Here is a 25,000-nt window from a genome sequence, read left to right as displayed (position 1 = left end):
CTTTATGCATGGATGACAGCAGGAACAACACACCTCAAGGCTTGCAGCTTTCTCAACATAAAACTCAGGGCAATTCCAGTATAGGAATAGGTCAGTGATAACTCCGCTTTCTGTTGGCTTCTCCCATTTTCTGTTGTGTCGCATGTCCAATAATAAAAGGGTCTGGTGTAAATATGGCTTCAGCGTGTCTCCACATTCTGTACTTCAAAACTCAACGTAGCCAGTAGAAGTTTTCAAATAAAGAATAATGTGCTGTAAATGACACTGGTGGTAGACAGTGGAAAAAAAAATCACTGGTGCGTGCTTCAATTTGTACCCAAAGCAAAAGGTTTCTTAAGTCAAATATTTAATCAATTCGATGCCTCATGACTGGGTGATTTCTTTTTTTCCCTAACCAAAGTTTCTACCACCCCCACACCCACATTTCTCTGTTGGTCTCTCTCCCCCCTTTTCCTCTCCCTCTTCTCTCGTCTGTCTGTCCCCCGCCACCCCTCGCACGCTCTCTTTTTCTCTCTCCCCCCTTCCACCCTGTCTCTGACCCTGTTCCCCCACTTCTCTCTTTCAACCCTCCATCTGTCTCTTTCTCCATCCCCCCTCTTTTCCTTCTCTCTCTCTGTCTCTCTCTCCCGCCCGCCCCCCGCCCCCCACTCCCACTCTGTCTCTCTCTCTCTTGGTTTCTTCCCCTCCCGTCACACTTGCTCTCTCCTTCCCTCCCGTCATACTGCCCACCACCACCACCGCAAACCCCCCCACCCTCGTGTCTTCCTCATGTTTATGTGAGGGCCTTCCACTTATTTCATTTGAACTTTTTTTTAAAAGCCTTTCCCTCATTTCCCCTTGTTTCATTGCAGCTGCCTTATTTCTCCCGCTGGATTTGTCCTTCCTGCATGTGTCCTGCTCAGTATCTGTTTTTTGGGTATACAAGCTAAACCTCTCTATACATGACTCCATGTATCTTTGTAATATTTTACTTTGCTAAATTTAACTTAATAATACCCTTATCTCTAAGGTAAAAAGTTGTAAGTTGAAATTGCAGAACTTGAACACACATCTGGGCTAACATGAGGGAATGCTTCATTGTCAGATGTCCTATCTCTTGAATCAGGCATGAGATGAAGGCCTCTTGTGAGTTTGTGCGCTTCAAAAATCCCTTGTAGTATTGAGAGAAGAACTGTGACGTTCACTTGGCATCAAAGTAACATCCTCTGTCATTTAATACCACACATTCATTGGGCAGTTATACCTAAAATTGTTAGCTTTCTGGGGTTTCGGGCATGCAGTTTGTTTTATATAGTGTGATGCAGTATGTGTGGAGGATACACTCAGTCACTTTCCTTATTGTTTGACTTTGCAGTGATATTTCACAAGACCAGTATTCCTGGTAGGTCAAGGCACTCTTTTAAGCCTTGCTTTGCAATCACTGTCCGTAAAGATTTAGTCCTGCTAATTTGACCACCCAATAATACAGGAAGCTGTGCGCTTATTTGGATTCCAGTTTGCATTTTCAACTCCACTTTGGATGTCTGGTGGGTAAAGAAGAACAGTATTTTAATTTGAACTGGAATTGTAAAGCATTTGCAGCATTGTTCTTGAGCTGTCAGGACACAGCTTGCAACTGATGCACTTGTATTGCAAGTACAGAGATAAAGGATATCATTTTCATAAATTCCACTAAAGATTATTGTATAGATCTGTTTTTCAATGTCTGCACCTTCAGCAAAATCTAGTTAAAACCTAACTGGATCTCGTTTTTGCTTGTTGCATTTGAACTAGACTGCACGTCATTCCAATTATACCGTTTTTCCTGTGGTGTGCTGACTACATTATACAATGCACGAGCCAGAAATTCCAGTAAACGTTTCAGTTTTTTATCATGGTAACATAAGGAATATGTCCTGTAGATTCAAGTTTAGATCTTAGTTTTGATTTCACATTGTATGTGGTCACTCATAAAATGTGGTCTAGTGCATTCACCTTTACTAATGATTTTGGCTCTTTGTTGATATCCATGGTTGTGCTGGTTCTGTGTTAGAACATGTGCTGTGTTCAAATAAAGGGCAAAAATAAAGTCTTTTCTTTTGAATTTGAGTGTTCAAAGCTTTTAGATTCTGGCATAAATTTACCAATCACTGTTATTTTATCATTGTATTAACCATGTTAACATACACAGTAATTATGGGAAATTAACTCAGAAATCGTGTTAGAAGCAATATAAAATGTTAAGCACAAACTTCAGTAAAAAGTATGCACACCTAATCTGCTTACCTTGTAACAAAACCTCTTTTCGAGATAAAACTCAAGTTGAAAATTTGTAGCAATGATTAGTTCATTGTTGTGTATGTAGCTTTTAAACTTGGGTTTACATCAGTTTCTAAAATGGGTCTAGGCTACGTATCTGTCCCTGTAGAAGCAGCATTTCTGACTGGAATTTCTAATCACCACAGCAATTTTATTGATTGTTTCTACATTTGGTCTTTTACCCCATACTTGGATCATGATGAGTGTTAATTGCACATTTAAGTATAAAAAATGTAAAAAGAAATACTGTGTCAGTGGCTCAGTGGTTAGCACTGCTGCCTCACTGTGCCACAGAACTGGGTTCAATTCCACCCTTGGGTGACTGTCTGTCTGGAGTTTGCACATTCTCTCCGTGTCTGCATGGGTTTCCTCCCACAGTCCAAATATGTGCAGGCTAGGTGAATTGGCCATGCTAAATTACCCATAGTGTCTAATGTAGGCTAGGTCTATTGGCCATGAGAAACGCAGGATTACAGAGATAGGGGTGAATCTGGTTGGGATGCTCTTCAGAGGGTCAGTGTGAGCATGTTGGGTCGAATAGCCTGTTTCCATACTGTAGGGATTCTATGAATTCTATGAATCAGAGTTTTCTAATTGTCTAGGATTACAAGTGTGAAATGCTCACATATTTACCAATGCCATAATTTGCCATGAGATGAGGTGTTATTAAGTTCATATGGGACAAACTTCGTATAAAACAGAATTCTATGGCAACAATGCTATTATCCATAGAATAAGTCTAAGAAATTATAGACTACTTCACTTGCACTAAATGGAAGGAAAGGTGGTTGATCTTTATTCAAAGATGTAGTAGAAAACATCAAGAAACTGAAAATGTAATAAGAAGTAGTCAGCAAAGGTTTCAAAAATGGAAGATCATACCTTAACCATTTCAAATTCTTCCGAAAGATAAACAAGTGCAATGTACATGCAGACTGGCTACTTAATTTCAAAGGAAATTCAGTGTACTACCTTACAAAGAAGGAAGGAGGGGAAAGATTAAGGAGGTCATTTAATACTTGGAAAACGAGTATCTAAGCGAGAAGGATTTGGGGTTCCAGAGACTTGTATCATCAGCAATGTAGATTAATAATGCCATTTTAAAACTAAATGGCTCTCTAAAGGGATAAAATTGAGAAACAGCAAGATTAAACTTGGTTGGAGCACAGATTATTATAAGCAGTTTTGGTCTCCATATTATAAAATTATCATCTAGGTACTGGAGAAGGTACAAAAGATATTTACCGAGAAGATACCAGAGCTTGAAACTTTATACCTATGATGAAATATTGAACAAGGTAGAAAGGTGTAGAAAAGAGAAGATTTGTGGCGTGACATTGAGGGATCATTAAAATAATGAAAGGTTTGTTGGGCAAATCTAGAGAAGGTATTTTCATTTGCAGAGTGGTGACCATAACTAGGACTAAAATATGAGGTTGGCGCCAATAAATTCAGTAGGGCATTCAAGAACAGCTTCTTTTCTCAGAGCATGATTGCAATGTGGAATTCTACCACATGGTATAACTGGTGCATTGCCTTGGTTTGAATCTTTTGAAGTGTTTTATGTCACAGTGACTTGGATGTCTGGAGCAGTGGCTATGATCAAGTTCGCAATGTTTAGTCAGTGCAAATAATTTTCATTTAGTGGCATAAAAATAATAAAAATATTATGCTGCTGTCTTTAGTAGCTTGTCTTGTTAGATTAACTGTTCAGAATTCTGATCAAAAGCTTTTTTTTTTCTGGCCTTTTCAACCATAGCATCATCTTCTGTAGCAGATGCAATATTATTTCCTTCTATCTTATTGCTCATGCAAACAGAGATTAGAGTTTTTGAGATAATGCACACTCACTAACAAACCATCTATTGTTTAATCCCTGGAGAAAACTACTTCCTATTCATCAGATTAACAATCCTTCATTGTGATTTTTAAAACCTGAAATACACATTGCATTCTAAGAGGAAAAAATCGGAACTTTTTTGTAATCCTTTCTGAGAAGCATAGTCAGAAAAATCTTGAAATGTAGCAAATGAGATTTGAGATGAGTTTTAATTGAGGGAAATTATAGATTTAGGGGCTTAGAGTGAAAAAGACAAGATCCAGTTAGATGGAGCTATGCTAGCAGTGGTGAAGCACTGGGTAGGAGGAGGTACAATGTGACACAAAAGGCCAGAGTCAGAAGATAGTGAACAGGAAAGACAGCAATTCTGTACATGATATTAGCAGCAGGACAGAGTGAGGTCACGAGCATTTAAAGTTGAAGCGAGAATGTGTTCTCTGTTTCCAATAAATTATCCAACTCCTGTGATGGTAGAAGTCATGCCTGAACAGAACTTAGTGCAGAACCAGGTCATGGACAGTGCATTGAGGATGTGCTAGGATTATGGAGGCCAATAATTGAAGCACTGGAATTATTGGATTAGGAAGTGGCAGAAGTTTCACTGGCAATGGATTTAGGTAGAAGTGGAAGCAGGCTTTGATATGAAGATAGGCTGTCTTCATGCTTGAAAGAATTTGGAGTTTGTTGCACAGCTCTGAGTCAAACAAGGTACCAATAATAACAAAATAGATTTCATAGTGGGGCCAAGAATATTAGCTTTAGTTCGTACTGAGAGAATATATGACTGTCCAATAATATGGTATGTGTTTAAGAGAAATAAAGGTACAACAGCGCTGTTGATTTACCACACCAGATGAGGAAGGCAGTTCACCACCTCCTTGAACAATTTTAAGATGGGGAACAAATGCTGGTCTTGGCTCACGATGCTGGCACCCCAGGAAAGATGTCATTAGAGGAAAGTATACAACAAGGAAAAATTAGTATACCAAGGATAAGGAATTCTGGTGTTTATTAAGAGAGAAATTCTTTCCAAATGCTGTGTTAGGTCCTTTGAAGCAGAAGCAACCAAATCCATACCTCATATATTGATCATGTGGGAGATATTAAAGGGTCAATCATGTCAATCACAGGAAAGTGGAGGAGGGATCATTCTTTACCATGATTTGATTGAGCTTAGTGTACAGAATAAGAAATTCAAAAGTACAATTGTATTTTTAAGGTCAAAAAATGACCTAGGATACATTGTAGCAGCATTGAAGCGGAACTTGCATTCATACAGTATTTTTTTTGACATTGGAATGTCCAAAAATGCTGCTAATTGTTGCATGGCCTACTCCCTGAAATGCGGTAACAACCAAGTGGTTAGCAGTGTTGATTGAGGGATAAGTATTGGTCAGAGCACAGTAGATAATTCCTCTGCTTCTCTTTGATATTGTCCAATGGAATCTTTTTTGACCACCTGTGGGAACAGGCAAGGCCTTGGTTTGAAATCTTATCTGATCTTCTACCAGTCCTCTTTCAGTATTGCACTAAAGTATTCATCTAGTTTTTTATGCTGAAATCTCTTGAATGTAACTTGAACCTACAACCTCCTCATCCAAGTGAGTGCTACGAGCTGAGCCACAGCTGCAATTGGGGAGGGGGAGGGAAGTGGAAGGAAAATTCAGAGATTGAAGCTTAGATGGTTGCAAACATGACTGTCATTGGTGGGATGCAAGGAGTGTAGGATATGCAAGGGGCCAGATTTGGAGGAAAGCAATGCTAGAGAAGTTTGAGATATGAAGGAATGAAGCCATGAATAACTTTAGAATCTCTGATTTTGTGAATTTAAAGCCTATGTATACTGATAAGTTAAGCTTTATGGGTGATGAAGGAACCGATTTGGTACAAATGGTAGGAAAAGCATGTGACAAGTTCTTTGGCTGTAGCAAAGAAAGAGGAAAAAAAAAATTGAGGAATTATTAAGAAACAATGTGAATTTCATAGCGTTACTGAGAAAAAAGCATTATGAATTACCTCAGCTGCACAGAAGTAGCACTGATGTGTGGAGTTTGAAGGTACTGTAAAGGATTTTAAATTTGGAGAGCGAATGCAAGGAGAGGAAGTGGGGAGGCAACTGCAAATCTGAGTATTCTTTCTGAACAGACTGGTGAAAGGAGCAAGTGAAATTTAACAAAAATGTGAAATGATTAATTTTGGGAAGAATGAGAACTAGCATAGGTTAAATTGTGAATTTTATGATGATAAGGAGAGATCCATGAGTGTATGTTCACAAATCTTGAAGATTAAAGGGCAAATTGAGAAGGCTGTTATGAATGTATATTGTATCTTTCACTTTATAAATAAAAGTGTAGTATGTAGAGATGAGGGAGTTAATGCTAATGAATATATTTATAAAACACTGCTTGGGTCCAGCTAAAATATTGAGAGATGAATCCTGGAACCATGCTTCTAGAAGGATGTCACGTCTACATGAGAGTGAGGTATAACTTAAGTTGTCATAATATATGGCATTGCTTTTGTAATGCAGTCACTGCTGTTCATTTGTGCACTGAATAAGATACTCAAAAAACTAAATGAATGAATGAATGATCGGATAATTATGACTTGGTTATGTTGATTGAGGAAGCAATGTTAAAGTAGAATCCAGAAAACTTTCCCACTCATCCTTTGAAAATTCCTTGGATCCTTTTTATTTGCTCAAGGAGTGAATGAATCCTTAACTGTTTTTCAAGAAACAGGAAAGTAACAGTAGAGGACATGCTCACTGTGAGTATACTATAGGCCACTAACCAGTAGAAAGGGGATGAGACCAGTGATCACAATATTGAGCATTAGTGACAAAAAGACATTTTATCAAATCCTTTCATCTTGCACTCATCAGGACAATTTGCAAGAATATCAATTTAAGGGGAAACCAACATTTATGCTGTATATGAGAAAAACTCTGGTTGGCAAATTGACTGTGATAGGTAGAGGCATCGCCATTGAGAATGCACAGGTTCATTAAACTACAAGGCTTTGCGTACATTTTAAGCTTGTGCACAAAGAGGTGGATATAAGCTTGAAAACTGCAGATCGGCAGTCTAACGTGAATGGAGAGGTGAGACAAAAGAAATTGTCACCTGGAAAGATATGGGTTAGTAAGGGAAAGCAGCACAGACTTATCAAAAGCAAATTGTATTTAACTGTCTTGATTAAGCTGTTTGAAATAACAGAATGGGGATATTGAACATAATGTGATAGATGTTTCGTATATGGACTTCCAAAAAACATTCGATAAAGTACTGCATGGGCAAAAGTGAAACCCTGGGATTCAAGGGCATTGAATAAATGATTGGCCACTGGACCATTGCTCTTTAATATTAAAAACCTGGGATTTGGATAGACAGTGCATAAGCTCAGAATATGTAGATAATGCAAAACTTGGAAATGTAATAAATTGTGAGGATGCAATAGCAACAAGTTATAAGAGAACAGACTGATGAAAGGGGGAGATGAAACTTGAAAGTGTGAAGTTATTAATTTTGATAAGAATGTGAATCAACTTCGACTAAATTCTGAATTTTTTTTGTGCATAGGGACAGGCCAGTGAGTGCATTTCGCATGCCTTTTGAAGATTAAAGAACAAATTGAGAAGGCTGTTTAGATGCACATAGTAATCTTCACTTTAGAGATAGAGATACATTGTATACAGTTGACAAAATTAATTACTATTTTTAAAACCCTGCTTGAGTCCAGCTAAAGTATTGTATGAAGAATTCTACAGTCATGCTTTTGGAAGGATGTCGATGCTAAATGAGACTGAGTGCAGACCACACTCGGTTACTTTGAGAGACTGAGGAAACTCCGTTTGCTGCTGGTAGATTGTAGGTAGTTAAGGGATGATTTGAGAGAGTTGTTCAATGTCATGAAGGGTTTGGATTGAATAAATAAGGAGGAACTTTATACTGACAGAATCATCAGGAACAACAATACACTGATTTAGAATAATTGGCAAAAGATTCAGAGTAACGTGAAGAAAAGTTATACTGAGAAGTATGATCTAAATACATTGAAAGGGCATTTGAAGCATATTTAATATTGTAATGAAGGTTCATGATTTGCACTAATGTTTAAAAATTTTGCTTCTAAAGTGGATATTATCATAAAACTTCAAGTTTAATTTGTATTTCTATATTGAGTATGCTCAATAAGACAGATTTAGTTTCATTTTGACTTATGTGAATGATGCTGAGTTTTCTAGAAATTATTTTACATGCTTTTAAAAAACCCTCGGTGAATAGTTCAGTGCTTTAGAAAACAGTGCAGAAAAGAGGAAAAATACTGGGCCATAGTCTCGCCACAATGTTCTGTGACACCAGGAGACAGAAACAGAAACAAGTTTCTTTTTTTTTCTTAAAAAAAAACAACAGAACTATCCAGAAGGTTAATGCATATGCAGATTTCTTTCAGAAAGAAAAGAACCTGTAGTGTCAGTAATGCAGAATAGCTGTCTCCAAACTTTAGACAAAACAAAACTCTAGGATTGTGAATCGTGAGGAGAATGCAGAGCTGCTTCTATGAAATTTGGACAAGTTGAGTGAGTGGACAAATGCATGGCAGGTTGTGTATAATGAGGATAAATGTGAGGTTATCCATTTTCAAAGCAAAAACAGGAAGGCAATAAATTGGAGAAAAAAGGAGGTGCAGTGAGAGCTGGGTGTCCTTGTATGTGAGTCGATCAAAGTAGGCTAATCTTGGCATTCATGTTGAGAGGATTCAAGTACAGGAGCAGGAATGTCTTGGTACAGGGCCTTGGTGAGACCACACCTGGAACATTGTGTGCAGTTTTGACCTTCTCAGAAGGATGTTCTGGCTACGGAGGGAGTGCAACAAAGATTTACCAGACTGAATTTTAGAATGGCAGGACTGACATATGAAGAAAGACTGGATTGGTTAGGTATATTCACTGGAATTTAGAAAAATGTAGGGGAATCAAATAGGAACGTATAAAATTCTGAACAGGCCAAATGCAGGGAGCATGTTCTCTCTGACCAGGGTGTCCAGAACCAGGGATCACGTTCTACGGATAAGGGGTAGGCCATTTGGGACTGAGATGTGGAGAAATGCCTTCACCCAGAGGGCGGTGAGCCTGGGGAATTCTGTGCCACAGAAACTGGTTGAGGCCAAAACATTAAATGTTTTCAACAAGCAATTAGAAATAGCACTTGGGGCTAAAGGGATTAAAGGTTATGGAGAGGCAACCGGTACAGGGAACTGAGTTGAAAGATCAACCATTGATCGTATTGAACCGTGGAGCAGGATCAAGTAGCCTACTCCTGTCCCTATTTTCTGTGTTTCAAAACAGTCGTGTAGGAGCGGATAAGTCCTGAGTGGCTTAGAAGTTGGTGGGAGAAAAGCTCCAGAATGGTTAATCTGTGGAAGAGACGTTTGAGCCCATGATAATAAGAGAGCTGTGTTAGCAATTCTTTTTTATTAACCTGACTGTTTTTTAGTGACATTAACGAAGAAGTTAGCATCAATTCAATGCAGAGGTTTCCCACTCAACAGTAAGCTTTTCAGTAGAATTACGGTGATCCTTCATGGAGGTTTGAGTGTTTGTAAGGTAATTGTTAAAGGTAAAAGAGTTGAATCTTTACTTCTGAAGTTTGTAATAAGACTTTTAACTACCTATATAATGCAATTTTATTTTTGCTTTTTGTACGCAGTTAACCTTTTTCTTTAAAGTTCCTTGGCAGCCTCTTGTGAATATATTCAGTGATTGACCCACAGTAAAAATTAGCAAAAAAAAACTTTTGGCCATTCAGCTGGGATTATAACAGTACTAACCTTTAAAAAGGAGATTAAAGAGTTGAAGGAGAAAATTTACAGTGTGACTGTTAACTCTGTCTTAAAGCTGGCACAGAGAAGTTAAGATGAGTTAAGGTTTGTTTCTAGGCTAAATTATCCTATGATATGTACATTCTGATGCAGTTCATTTGGAGCTGGTGGGGAGGTTGTTACCTGTTTTGTATGTTTTATTGGAAATCAGTGCTGTGGTGATAAAATTGCAACTTCCGTCACTAAAACATATGAATTGCATTGTGTAATTATTATTTTCTTGTCTACAAAGGATTTTCAAACTACAACAGTGGCCTTTCGATCTCTAATCTATTTGCATTATTTCTTTCTTGCTATCAATCCTATTGCAATTATGTTGGCATGAAGAATTCCAACAGTCCACTTTTAACACATCATTGGAAGATGCATCCTATATCAGAGATCCTAGGAAGACTTGAATCTGTTGATTCTGTTTCACTGTTTATGGCAGATATATCCTTTAATTTCATTATCCTGCTATTGATCTATATGAATTGATGCTATTGCCTAATAAAAATCTGTTGATGTAATACTTTGGGAGGGGACTTCCAGACTAACTCTACTCTTTAAGAAAAGCTGTTTCCTGATTTAATTTGAGTAGCCTGGCTGTATTTCTAGATTGTGTCCCTTATTCTGGATCACTCCAGAAAAGTCTTTGTATCGATTTCATCTTTTAATCATTTTATTGTATGCTTTTATCATTTTACAATTTTGTTAGTATCAGTAACTTGATATCTGCATATTAAACAGAACACTTGTGGCCTGTGAAGGCGAATGGCTTAAGCCTTCAGTTCATATGTTCTCATAAATGATGCAGTCATTAAAGAATTGAAATATCATGAGTGATGCACAGAAGTAAATTGCATCATTTAAATGGCTTCACTGCAGTGGGGTGCAAGAGGCACTAAGTTTAGTTTTATGCTAATTTATTTGTCTAGTTTTCTGATGGCCTCAGGCCCATGCTTTCTTGGTGCTGGCATGTGATTGATTGGTCTGTGTCTACTATAAAAAATGAATTTATTACACAGTTAAAGTTCTGCAAAGTACTTGAACCTGTATTTGAGCTCATGTCAAGACAAAGAGTTGGCAGATGGTGTAACATATTAAGAGGATCTATTAAGTAATAAAGCAATACTTGACAACCAGGTGATAATGTACAAGTCTTCAGGCTCTTTGCACTCCAGAGCAGCTTGGACATACGTTGACACAACTTTTGGTCTGGTTTGGCCTGACTGTTTGTTTCTTTTCTTTCTTAACTTTTTCCTGCCCCTGTGAATCTGTGCAACAATGTATTGAATCTTTTTGGAGAACCTTTTTTTCCTGTCTTGAGCTTTAGTATCCATGATTTCTTCTTCTATATTTGGTAAAAGCAGTCACTTTGCACTGTTGATAGCAATCCGTGTGATCAACTTGCCATTCACAATTATGTCAAAGACTATCAATATGCAATCAATAGCTATGCCTTGAACTATACTAACAAAGTTTAAGCCATGCAATAATTTGGAATCCAAATTGTGTATTGGTAATGTAATTGCAATCAGCATTTAAGGGACATGATTAATAATATGCAAAAAAAGTCATTTCGAGTAGACTTTTTTTCTGTCTCTTATTGTTAAATTACATTCCACAGATCATCACTTTAAACTGTGATAATTTCAATTTAATAATTCTGGATTGTTCTAACTTGCCACATTTTGTCTCTGTAAATGTCTAGTTTCATAAACATATTATGTCTCATTATCACGTGACATCTTCATTTCCTGTTCCATGAAAGCAGTCATCTCTATTAAAACACAATCCAGCAGTTAACTATTTGCTTGCTTAAAAGCCCATGTAAACAATTAAACAAAATACTTAAAATTTGCAGTACAATGAAAACTGTGCACAAATCTATAATTTATTACATAAATTGCATGTTCCTGGAGCGAGAAACTACTATCCATTGTTGACAAATAACAGTAAATTGTAATATGCACAATTGGCTGAATTTTAAGCTGGAATACTCATTGGTTTAGAAATACATTCTTGCAGGGTATGCAGCAAGTCTGTTAGATTCTTCCAAGAAAATTAAGATTGCATGGAAGAACATAAGTAATCCATTGATGAAAAATCCTAAACTGTTCCATTTCTGCTGCTTCTTCCCCACTCCATTTTTATGGGAGCCTATTAAATCATGTAAATGGCATAAAAATAACTACCCTACATCGCTCGTATAGTCATGGTTCCTTGATTACTTTACTGATCAAAAATAAATATAACTTTATCTTCAATATCTTCAATCATTCAGCATCCACAGTCTTCTGGGCTAGAGACATCCAAAGATTTAAATTGCAGTCTTTCCGACTATGAATCAGCAAATAGTGATCGAAGATATGAAAAATGATAACTCAAACCATTGACAGCCTTGGTACGGATGCTACCACTGTGTGACAAGAGCCTCAGCCCTTCATGTATTCCAGCTGCTGCTGTTCCTTTTTCCCACGGGCTTCAATTTTGCACCAACTCTATTTATTAAACACATTTTGACCGTCCATATACATTGCACTAACAGCACTGCCTTCATTTGTCCTCTTGCCTCATCAAAAAAAATGAATTTAGTTGAAGTTATTTTTCCCTCTCCTATCTCTATAAAGGGAACATTTGCATTTTTCCAGTCCTCTTGATATTTATCCCAGTTTAAGAATTGGAAGATTGCACCAGCACTGCAATTTCTTATTGTGAATATCTGATTCTGCAATTCATATGTCTTGGAGATATAAATTTTAGTTTTAGGAATGTAATTTTTAGGTTTGAGATTAAAGATTAAATATATATGAGAAGAAAGCACTTGGTTGAGGCAACTGGCCAACAGACTGAATGTTATTGTAGTTCAAGAATATATTTAATGTTGCAAGAGGGGAGCAAACTTAAACAATGGATAACCCATCCCTCAGTCTGCAACAGAACCAGAAGATCTGTGTTGTATCAGCCAGTCAGCCTGAAATGTTAACTAGGGATCTTTGAAATAGTCCTGCCTGATAATTTTTAAATGACTTTCTGGGCAGAGCTAATCAGTTTTATTTTGCTGGTTGTTAATTAGTTGTACAGTTTAAATCCACATGATATACCTAGTTAGTACCATCTTCTCACTGAATTGTGTTTCTTTTTCCAAAGACATGTTGTGGTTAATCCTTCACCACTTAATACTAATAAGACCCAACAGATCTCTGTTGGATGAAGGGTTGGGAACAATAGATCTACTCAAAGAAGATCCTTTCATAACTAGCTGCCAATTGTGGGCATGCAGTCGACACTTCACTCAATAAAAGAAACAGGTTCTTTCTATCTGAGAACCTGCATAAATAATCTAGCAGCAGTTGGTACATGAAGATCTTTCGTGGTGGGGCTAGCAAGTCTGGAGAAAGGGTCATAAACTCCATTGAAGAGAGAAATTATTTATATGACCATAATCAAGAAGATTTGTTTTAAGGTAAGATAGTTCTTATTTCTGTTTGGAACGTCCTGAAATATACCCTGTTGCCTCAAAAATAAGTTGTAAGGAACTGCTGTTTTGGGTTGAATTTAAGTGTGTCGGTCTGTCCTCTTAGAAGCAAACATTCAGCAGTCAGGCTTGATCTCAGATTGGTGGCAGAGCTCATGAGGGGTAAAGAGGCTAAAAGTTTTGCTTCACTTGGAGGTTGCGAAGCAGTTGTAGGGGAACCCTTGCAGATGAAGGCAGTTAGTCATTTTGCATTTGGAGTTCTGTGAGCAGTCAGCTTGTAGAAGACAGAAGAGAATTTGCACAGAACAGCTGTGATTGGAGAACAGAGCTTCTAATCTTCCATTTAATTTGCTGTGCAGGAATTGAGAATGGCATTCAGGTTTGAGTTGAAAAATTTCAGACTGTGGCAGATTTCATAATTTCAGACTGTGGGAGATTTCATAATAAAGAAAATGGAAAGTTTTCACAAACCTGATTAGTTAGAGACTTGATCCTGGAATTTTATGGTACAAATTTTGGTTTCATTGTGGACAATTTGAAGTTGAACCCTGGGAAGAGGCAGGGAGGGAAGATGGTAGACTCTGTAGAGTTTCCGCCATGAGCATCAGATACCTGGAAATTATATAGCTTTGTAAATTCTGATAGTTGTACTATTTCAAATGTGGACAGCACTGCTTTTTTGTTTTTGTTTTCAAGACCCATGAGCCATCCTTTCACTAAAAGACTTCAATATTATCTGAACTTGAATTGTGGACAATAGTGTTGTGCATTTAGTTGCTAAAATAGAAATTACTAGTTAGTATACTTGTTGAGATTTTAAAAAACAAAATTTCTAAGCTTGTCTCTCTACACCCCACTGCTACCTAGCAGATAACTTGCGAAGGGGAGGATTTATTGACTTGCTCACATTGTTTTATGTGTTTCATGTATTTCACTTGAGCACTTGAAATCAGATAATGATATTCCATTTGCTTTCAATCCCTCCACCATGCTCTAGTCCCCTGCCATTCTCAGTTTTATTAAAAAAAAAAGTTTTCTGGACATGAGTGACATGGACAAGGCTGCGTTTATTATCATGGAGTTGCCCAGAAAAGATGGTGTGGGTCTTCTTGATTTGTGGCAATGTTTAGAGTGATGCTGCTTTCAGGCAGGCCTCGGGTCAGGTCGCACCTGCTCCAGTGGTGTGTCATTCTGAACAAGTTGATTAAAATATCTACACCTGGATCTAGCAAGAATAAAAAAGTATTAACTTATATCCGAGTTAGGATTATGAAGCAATATTGCAGGAAAGTTGCTGGTAAAGAAGTTTGTGCTGCTTTTGTCTAGTCCGTTGTTTTTGATGATGGAACATCAGGGGAGGATGGTTCTGCTGCAGCAACATTTTAGTTTCTTCAAGATTATGAATGTGTCACAACATTTTTTGACAGTGAATTAGCACTTGCATTGACCTAGAAATTGAAACACATCGAAGGTGGGTGCACAAGAAATGATCCCCATGCCTGAATGGATAAGCTTGAACTGCACATCATATGGGCCTAAGACCTAACTGTCACCATGTGCAGGCACGTAATGAGCATCCCCAACTATTGCTGGAACCTGATGATTTGGTTGAGTTGCTATGTAGGCTGATGGGTCAGGACAGAGGGTAACAGGCTAGACATGGCCAGAAGAGAGGCTGACAGTGCAGAATAGCTGGAAGATTGGATAACAGATTTAGCGTGAGTGGAGGCTGGGATTGGGATGGGGCAAAGATGGTGGTGATGGTTTTTGGGGCGGGGGGAGCTAGAATTTAGGATGAATGGAGGATCGAAGTTACAAAGGTTGCCAAGGGCGTGGGGGTATACTGTTGATGTAGAATAATTTTAATGTAATTTTGGAAGGAACAATACTGCTCACCTCCCAAAAAAAAAAATGTTTGCATTAAATAAAAATTCCTTTTTACTAATTGGGAGTTAGTTTTAATTGAATAATTATTTATTCTAGGATTATTGCATTCACCGGTATTAATAATGAACTGAAGACTTAGCCATCCACATAGACTTGTGTTAATAAAATTTAATGTATTTCTTTTAATGTATTTATGCATTCAATTAGCATGACTCCAGTGGTATCTTATCTAATCCTGAATTGAGTTCCCAAACACGTTTGGAGTACTGCTTATAATGCTGGTTGCCCTGCTATTGCAAAGGATCTTATTAAATTGGAAAGGGTGCCAAAAAGATTTACAAGGATGTTATCAGACTGGAAGGTTTGAATTATAAGGAGAGGCTGGATAGGCTGGGATTTTTCTCCTTGGAGCTAGGAGGCTGAGGGTTTGCCTTATAGAGGTTTATAAAATCATGAGGGGCATGGATAGCCAAGGTCTTTTCCCTGGGGTGGGGGAGTTCAAAACTAGAGGACATAGGTTTAAGATGAGAAGGGAAAAGATTTAAAAGGGACCTAAGGGGTAGCTTTTTCCTGCAGAGGGTCATGCTTGTACAGAATGAGCTACCAGAAGAAATGTAGTGGAGGGTGCAGTTATAACATTTAAAAGATGTTTGGATAGGTACATGATTAGGAACGTTTGAGGGATATAGGCCAAATGCAGGCAAATGGGACTAGTTCAGTTTAGGAAACTTGGTCAGCATGGACGAGTTGGACGGAGGACCCATTTCCATGCTGTATGACTCTATGACTTTCTGGGGGAGAAATCAACTTGAATTGAGGATTTCAGATTTAACTTTTTCTATTGTGAATAACTTAAGCTGATGAAAGGTTATGTAATAGTGTTTGCTGTGTTTGGCTTTTGTACAGTAACATTGTTTGTTTAAGCAGTGGAATCTTGTGGCTTCATTTCTTTAGTGAGTAACAGGGATTTTGAATTTCTCTTTTGTGTTAATGGTCCCTTCAGGAATCATAACACTACCCTTCTGTCAGCAACCCAGGATGTACCCCCATCTGGATTGTGTGACATTTCCACTGGCAGCCTTTCTAATAGCTCAAGTATCCTGGCAAGTTCCTTACCTAGCTTTAACAAAGACGTTTTTGGCTAAACCGCAATCATGTTTTCATCTCCTCCAATTCAGCCATATTTTAGGTCATAATTGGCAGCACAGCTCCTCTGAAAGCCCTTATACTGTTTTGTGTTTACAGAAGACCTTTTCTATTCCTGTTCATGTTTTCTTCCCTTTTTTAATACTTTTTTCTGTTTGTAATGTTAAATTTTAATTCTCCCTTGAGATATCAAACTGACACTGTCTCCTCTATAAACAGTCTGCACCCCCCACCCCGACTCCTTACTCTGTAACCTCCAATCATCCAGGGAGCTCAAATTCTGGTTGCTCGCCCTTTTACCTCCGTGAGAATGTATCTAGGCTATACCCTTACATCTTCTCTTTAAAAGGCTATTTATTGCTTCCTGTCTTTTTCCATAACTAATCTGTACCTAATGGTATTATATTTCTTCCTTAGCTCCTTCCCTGAAACATCCTCTTCATGCCCTGGAACTAGATCTGTCCTTCCTTATTGGGCAAGGACATCTGCCTAGAGATATTTAAGGACTTCCTTTCTCTGCCCTTAATACAATGACTTCCCCATTTAATATTGGTGTAGCTTGAGTCACCAATTAACTCTATTTCACACACTTCAGTGAATTTCCTATATATCTGCTCCTCTATAGATCAGTGGTAAGGTGATAATGTACGCCAAACATTCACCTGCTTGAATGTTTCTGTACTCCAATTAAATCGATTCTGTCTTTGATTCTTCAAGATGTAACAGTTTAAATTAAGCTTCTGCCTGTCTTTTACTTTCCCTATCTTCCCTGTATGTTTTGTTCTGAAGGTTATTAAATATACAGGAATGTTTTTAGTGCATGTTCTCAGTTATCACTACAGCATAGTCATAGAGTTATACAGCATTGTTGTCTGTCTGCCTGATTTGCCTGTACTGCTTGTAAACAAAGCTTTTCACTGTACTTTGGTACATGTGACAATAAATCAATCAGTTAGACCCTTCAGTCCAATCAGTCCATGCTGATCATGATCCCAAACTGAACTAGTCCCACCTGCCTGTGCTTGGCGCATATCCCTTCCAACATTTCTGTACATGTACTTAGCTAAATATCTTGAACATTGTAACTGTACCCACATCTAGAAGTCCATTCCACATACAAACCACTCTTTTTTTTTTTAAAAAAAAGAAAAATTTGTCCCTCAGGTCTTTTTAAAAATCTTTCTCCTCTCACCTTAAAAATATGTCTTGAAATCTCCCACCCTAGGGAATTAGTCAACTGCCATTCAGCCTATCTTATACCCTTTATGATTTTATAAACCTCCAAGGAGTGTCACCTCTCAACCGCTTACACTCCAGTGAAAAAGTCCCAGCCATTCCAGCCTCTCATCCTAACTGAAGCCCTCCAATACCGGCAACATCCTGGCAAATCTCTTCTGAACCCTCCACAGCTTAATAATATTCTTACTATAACAGTGAAACCAGAACTGGACGCAGTAGGTTGACAGTGGTTGTACTTCAATGCACCAGCATTATCAACCGCCCTTTGTGTTCCCAATCTAACTTAAACCACTCAATATTTTCTTTGGTTCCATCTAAGTCTGTAATTCCTAACGCTGTTGTCTTTCCTGATATTCTGGGACCCTTATTACAGAATTAGAACTTGCCTGTCTGTCCCCAGTTCTGAGTTTGAACAGCAAAGTGTACACAGGCCCCCTCCCCCAAAAGTCATGTAATCATTTACATCATGATACAAGGCCAAAGACTGCCCTCTTTCAATGTGTTACCACTGGTAATTTACTGCTGACTACCTATTTCTGAGTGCTAATGTTTGCCTATTATTATTGTTTGTGATTTCCATATTTACATAGTGCACTTTAATATTGTTACCCATTGTGCTTATCATAATTACCTGACATACGTAGCATTATTACCCAGCACGGTTGCCATATATACCTATATTTACAATATTTAGCTTTTGCCATAACTATCTGTTTCCCATATTTACTAAAGTACTTGACCTATTTGTAGATTTCTGATCTTTTGTAAGGATTTAAGGCTTAATTCACAGCACACTGCTGTTCAAGCCTTTTCATTTGCTGGGCAGTTAATGAGCTTTCATATTATTGTTCTGCAGGGAGTAAATGCACTGGACAGCCACTAAACCAGAATGACCTGGCAATTCTGCTGAATTTGTTGAGATCCAAGAACAGTCTCAGCCTAGCACATCTTGCTCAAATACTGAATATTAAAGTGAATCCTGAGACCCAGCAGCAACTCAGTACAGTTAACCTTCCAGCTGGAGTCCTGGCAGCAGCTGCTAAGCAGCAGCAAGAATTAGAGAAGCCACAAGTAACATCAACTTTGACAGTTCAGCCCCCACCACCTGTGACTCAGCCAACACTGAAAGGTGAGCCTGATGCTACTCAGGCCGCCATCCAGAGTACACTTGCTGTTTTACTAGCTCAACTGATTAAGACACCACAGCCAAAAGAGAAAGAAATTGTTGCAGAGGCAGAGAGCACTGCTACTGAAATCGAACCACCCGCTCAACTACCAGAACCTCTGGATCCACCTGACCCTGTCGCTGCTACGCTCGGTATGTTTGCATGTAACCACTTTTCAATTTTGATTAATTCATGTTAGATATTCTACCAATGATTGTGGTAGTTCTCTTCACATTTTATGTAACCTGTCCTAGTGCAGATTTATTCTTTCCTCCCTCCATCTTGCCTTCATTCTCCTACTATGTTCAAGTTTGATTAGTAAATTTCACTTGATCTTGTAAAGTACCACAACTGAACTCAGTCCAATCCTTTCATATGTATATTTTTAATGAGGTTGCTGAATAATAGCTTCAGCAGGAATTCTGAATCAGCCTTTACATTTTGGAGTGGAGATCAAATGGTAGGATTCCTATTGTCAGAATGAGAACATTAATGTAGGACACCTTACTGGTCCATATGGATCAGTACAGTACTGTACCTCCAAATGCTTTCACTATTGGAGCTAGTTGGGCAGTAGTGTTCCAAATGTGTAATAGGGGAGTTGAATGTTACTGCCCTTGACATTGAGGCAGCATTTGACCCAGTGTTGTATGAAGGAGCCCAGGCAAAATTGAAATCGATAGAGATCAGCGGTAGCGAGGGAGACTCTCCACATGTTGGAGACATACCTGGCACAAAGGAAGATGATTGTTGGAAGCCACTTACCTCAATCCCAGGACATTGCTGCAGGAGTTCTACAGGGTATTGTCCTATGTCCCACCATCATCAGCTGCTTCATCACTTTCCTTCCATGTTAAGGTCAGAAGTGTAGACGTTCACTGATAATTGCCTAATGTCTCATACCATTCACAACTCATCAGATTCTAAAGCAGTCTAAGTGCAGTAAGATCTGGACAGCCTTCAGGTTAGAGCTAATGAGTAACAAGTAACCTTTATACCATCCTAGTGTCAGGCAGTGACTCTTTCCAATAAATGAGAATCTCACTATCACCCTTTGACATTCAATGGGATTGCCATTGCTGATTTTATTTTTTTTCCCAGTGTCAACGCACTGGGGATTATCAGTAACCAGAAACATTTTGAACCTTCCATATACATACTGTGGCTACGAGAGCATGTCAGGGACTGGGAATTCTCAGGGGTTTAACTCGGTTGTCTGACTGCCCAAAGCCCGATCATTGTCTTCAAAGCACAAGTCCTATGCTCCATCTGGTTTTTACTTCACCATGGACCTCTGAGGTCCACATACGGCTGCACCTTTCAAAACCAGTTGAAATCAATGCTGGGAATGGCTATTGGCGTGTATGGCTGCAAGGCTTAGAGGGAACATTACAGGTGTCAGGAGTGATAGAATATTCCTCACTTGCCTGGACAAGTGGGGCTCCAGCAATGCTGAAGAAGCTCAACACCATCCAGGAGCAAACAATGCAGCTTGTTTGACTCCCTGCACCACCAACACAGTGGCAGATGTGTGTACCATATACAAGATGCGTTGCAGCAACTCACCAAGGTCTTCGACAGCAGTTAGCAAATCCAACTCCTCTACCATCTGGAAGGTCAAAGGCAGCAGACTTGTAGGGACATCACTATCTGTTTATTCCCTTCTAAGCCACGCACCATCCTGACTTGGAATTACAACATTCTTTTCTCACTGTTGCGGTGAATCCTGGAACTCTTTTACCAACAATATTAAGAGTATGCACCCCAGATGGACTGCATCAATTTCAGAAGCTGGCTCACCACCATCTTTTCAAGGGTAATTAGATGTACACAAAAGATTAGTGGCATTGCAGCAATTTTAACTTGCAATGAAAGAATGAGGAAAAATGGTTAAGATTTCTGACAAAAGTTTTTCAAAATTGTTTTTTCTTAACTGCACTTTATTGGAATCTGTTTAATTCTGTGATGAGGATGCAGCGACCGCACAAACTGATTAGATCCATCAGTAAGTTCATTGTGTCTCAATGGTTTTGATTGTATTTGGAAGTGCACCAGTTCACATTGATGCTTGATGATTTAGTCAGACTCTAGAATTTGAAGATATTTGACCCACTGACACCTGGAGGTGTTGACTAGTGTCTGAACCTTTAGTGGGATGTTTTAAAGGATTATGGTTTATTCTCTTGTTCAGTGTCACAAAAAGGCTTTTCTGACAAAAATCTAAGGTTGATTAGAAGTTCAGTAGCAAACATTTTAAAAGCACATTTTATTCAAAAAGTAATCTGTCAAAGAATCATAAGGTACAGGAGACCATTTTGACTCACTATGCTTGTGCCTGCTCTTTGAAATAGCTGTTCAGTTCATCCCAGTTATATCATACTTGCTTTTCAAAATTCTAATATATGTGATTTCAGATTTCAATGACGACTCTGCTAGACAGTCGGATCTTAGCATCCCAGAACAGTCACCTGTACATGAACATCCTCGAATCCTGCCCCCAGACCAGAGACCCCCGGAGCCGCCAGAACCACCACCCACTTCAGCAGATGGAAACTTTCAGACAGAGGAGCAGCATAGTGCCGTTCCTTGCTCAACAAGTGATCCAACTGCAGGAGTGAAGGCAGCCCTTTTGGAGCTTTTAGCTCATCACCAAGCCCAGGAATTGGGACAGACGTCTCTTGACTATCGAGCAAGTGGTAACCTTAGAACCGCTGCAGATTATGGGGATGGATTTGGGACATCCTGCACATCTAATAACTTCAATACTGATGGATATACCAGCAGACTTGGCAGCGGTGGGGGAAGGGGCACCTTCCTGGGTAGTGCGGATGCTCCCAGTCACTCACTTCTGGATAATGTGTCGTCTACATTCAGTGCTCCATCATCTCTTGCTAGTAGTGCGCACTTGCATTCTGGCTACTCGGATGCCTTTTCTAGCTCAGTGACAGGTTATGGAGAAGGGATTAGTTATCTCAGCAGCAGTGCTATGCAGTTTACAGGAGACAAAGACCACAGATTTGAGTACAGCCGTGGTGCTCTGCCCCTGCTGGGCAGCAGTGGAAGTAATCCAGCAGCAATAACTGAAAGTACTAACAGTGCAAATGTGCCTCTTGCCGCAAAACTACAAAATTATGGGTATGTTGCCAACAGACAAGAGAACCTAGCCACAAGTGGCCATCTTCACGGACAGAACTGGGGATCCCCTGGGCGTGGAACAGGTTATTCTCATGCGTACAGCGGCCGTATTAGCACATCAACCATAGGAGGACGAGGCAGAGGTTTACCATATTGATTTACAAACCAGACTTTATAAAATATACATGAACGATACACTGAAACAGCTGGGAAGTCTTCTACATAGTTGTGGTTTGTACCAGGGATTTTTTAAAAATGTAAAATGTACATTTGAATACAAATACAAAAGTTATTAGATTTGACAAATTTGAAGTATTCCATCACAAAACCAATTTGTACGTGTGGAGAAGTAATGAAGAAAACACTAGGCTTCTCTCATGAACTGCAATATTTTTCTTCGTCCTCTGTTCTACAGTTCTGTTTTTTAAAAGATTATTTTTATGATTGTACATCACTTTTTCCCTTTTGACCGGTTAGACCCGTTTGTATAATAGTTTTGAAGAGAATGGTTTTTCTAGGCTGGCTGACTTTTGGGGTACTTTGTGGCTAAAAACCTAGCAAGACCATGATCATAAAGTTGGCGAGAATTCTGTACATTAAGTGCTTTTATGAGTTTGGACCAACTGTCTACTATCTGTGAGCTGCTAGACTCTGCAATGCTCTTAAGTAGTGTGCTTTTTTTAAAAAAAAAAAATTCTTATTGACAGGTGACTGTCATTTCTTAAGCTTGGCGTTATTGAGGAATATGTGATTAATTCACATTTTATCTGAGCTAACAACACCAATTTGATTTACCCTCTATACAAGGACAGCAGGTATGTGGTCCTTTTTTTTTAGAAAAAAGGTCATCAGAAGTTTTGAGTAAAGTCCATGCTAACTGAATTGTTGCCTTGTTTTGTAGTTCTACTTTTATCAGACAATTCTTACTAAAATGAGAAATATAAAAACAAAAAGCAGCAAATGCCTGGTTACTTCAGTGTTTTTCATGGGTCTTTCAATTCATTCATTTAGGCAATTTATTTTTGCCTATTATCAAAAATAACTTGCATTACATAACGGTGTCTGGTAGACAAGAGCTAGGTTTGGAAAAAAGAGCATCTTTCGTGGAGATCTGTGCACATTGGTGAACTCATCCCCACAATTGTGGAACAAGGTACTTCCTACATCACAAAATATGACAATGTAATTTGCATTGGTAGTTCTAATATGAAGCAAAGTTTTACACATGAGATGCCTAATACCTCTTTGGGGATAAGGGCTTTGTAATTCAATCTCAAACCAAGGACCATAAACCCACTTCAGTTTCACTGAGGCTGTTTTTTAAAGGAGTTGTGAGAACTTGCTGATTTAGAGGTATTCATTATCTATTATAATCTAAAATAGTCTGAGGCAACAAGAAAATTGATTTATACAGTTTGTACTTATTCTGGGCATATTTTTAACCATTCTTCAGCCAGAAAACGGTGGAACTATTTCTATTCTAATAACCCAATAAATAATGGGCTTTTTATCTCAGAACTTATGTTTTGCTCTTGGGTCATGAGAGTTTAATGCTTAATGTTGAAGTTTTCCAGATATTTTGAATTGTCAAGAACTCCCAGTTAATTTACATGCAAATACAAAACTGTATGTGGAGGTTAGTACATTTTTGGTGGGCAGGATGGTTGTGGAGCTAAAGGCTCCAGCCCTCCTTCAGTGATCTGCCAAATGTAATCCATTTGATCACGTCCAATTTTGTCAGTCGGCACTAACTATTAATACAGTGAACCCTCTGCTTTTACTGGCATGCTTGACTTTACAAATTTACATATTTTGTATTGGTTCATTAGCAGAAAAGGCATGCCCATGACTATACTCCAGTGAAAAAGAATGCAAAATTTAACACTTTATGCATGCCAAGTGATGTACTTGGCAAACACATTGACTTAAGTCAATTTTTATGTACCTGATTTCCAACCATGCACTCACCTGGCGTAAACATATAAAATTATAACCCTATTGATCTCAGTGCTGTTTCACATACACAAGGATATTGCCCTTCAGTGGGAGTGAAATGTGTGCTGTGTTGCAGATTTTCCAGAGATGTATGCAAGTTCTTGAAGCATTATTTTCCCCACTGACACAAGTAACCCTGTTATGATTCAGTTGTAGCTTGAAATAATAAATGTCCATTTCAAATTTATTTTGTACACCATTTTATGCTTATAGTAAGGTAGAAGATCTCAGGTGCCCAACCGTTACAGGACATTCACATTAACTTGTGAAATAACACAGTCTTGTACAGGAAACCTTGTTACACTTGTATAAATGGAGACCTGTATTTTTTTTTAATTTTCACTTGTGCATAGAAGGTACAGGTTAGACGTCATTCCAAAATTGTAATATACTCGGGGATAAATTGACACATTGATATTTTAATTCATACCCAGGTGTAAAATGTTTGCTTTCCCAACCTAAATCAATTGTTTTATTTTCAAATTTTCAGGATGCTTTCTGTTGACCTACTTCATCTCCACTTCAGAAGAATTCAAAAAAACTCTATTTATACTGTAATATGTTTTATGGATACTATGGCCTTTTCAAAGAGTTTCACATAATTTGTTAAAAGATTGAATTCTGGTATTGTAATTTTGTATGGATCTGTAAATAAAGATGGAGATTAATTTCTGCAGAGCCTCTGTTCATCTATAATCCCTATATATGTTGGAATGGATTCTCCCCGAGCATGTCTGCCTGCGGAATACTGAGGTAAATAATAGCCAGCAGTTTAAATCTAGTTCTCCTGAACACTTTTTTTATACTCAGGAAAGGTTTTATTGATGGCGTTTAGGTAATTTACGTTTTACACTCGCCAGGATAAATGTAACAATGCCACATTTCAAACAATCACAACAATCTATACTGCTGGGAGAAGGGGTCCTGATCAGTTGGTGTGTCAACTATAAT

The 25,000-nt window shown here is 38.4% G+C and overlaps 1 protein-coding gene across 1 annotated transcript in view; it reads left to right on the top strand.

Moving 5' to 3' along the window:
* LOC109920567 (cyclin-dependent kinase 13-like) overlaps window positions 1-24,725 on the top strand; it is a 54,563-nt gene extending 29,838 nt beyond the window's left edge. The window contains exons 7-9 of the mRNA XM_048595637.1: window positions 7-90; window positions 18,610-19,071; window positions 21,334-24,725. Coding sequence (XP_048451594.1) covers window positions 7-90; window positions 18,610-19,071; window positions 21,334-22,211 — 1,424 coding nt within the window. The 3' untranslated portion in view covers window positions 22,212-24,725. The remainder of the gene's footprint in view (window positions 1-6; window positions 91-18,609; window positions 19,072-21,333) is intronic.
* The last annotated feature ends 275 nt before the right edge of the window (window positions 24,726-25,000 follow it).

The sequence above is a fragment of the Rhincodon typus genome, chromosome 4 (assembly GCF_021869965.1).
Source record: "Rhincodon typus isolate 14 chromosome 4, sRhiTyp1.1, whole genome shotgun sequence".
Lineage (NCBI taxonomy): Eukaryota > Metazoa > Chordata > Chondrichthyes > Orectolobiformes > Rhincodontidae > Rhincodon > Rhincodon typus.
This window is presented reverse-complemented; position numbering and strand designations above follow the sequence as displayed.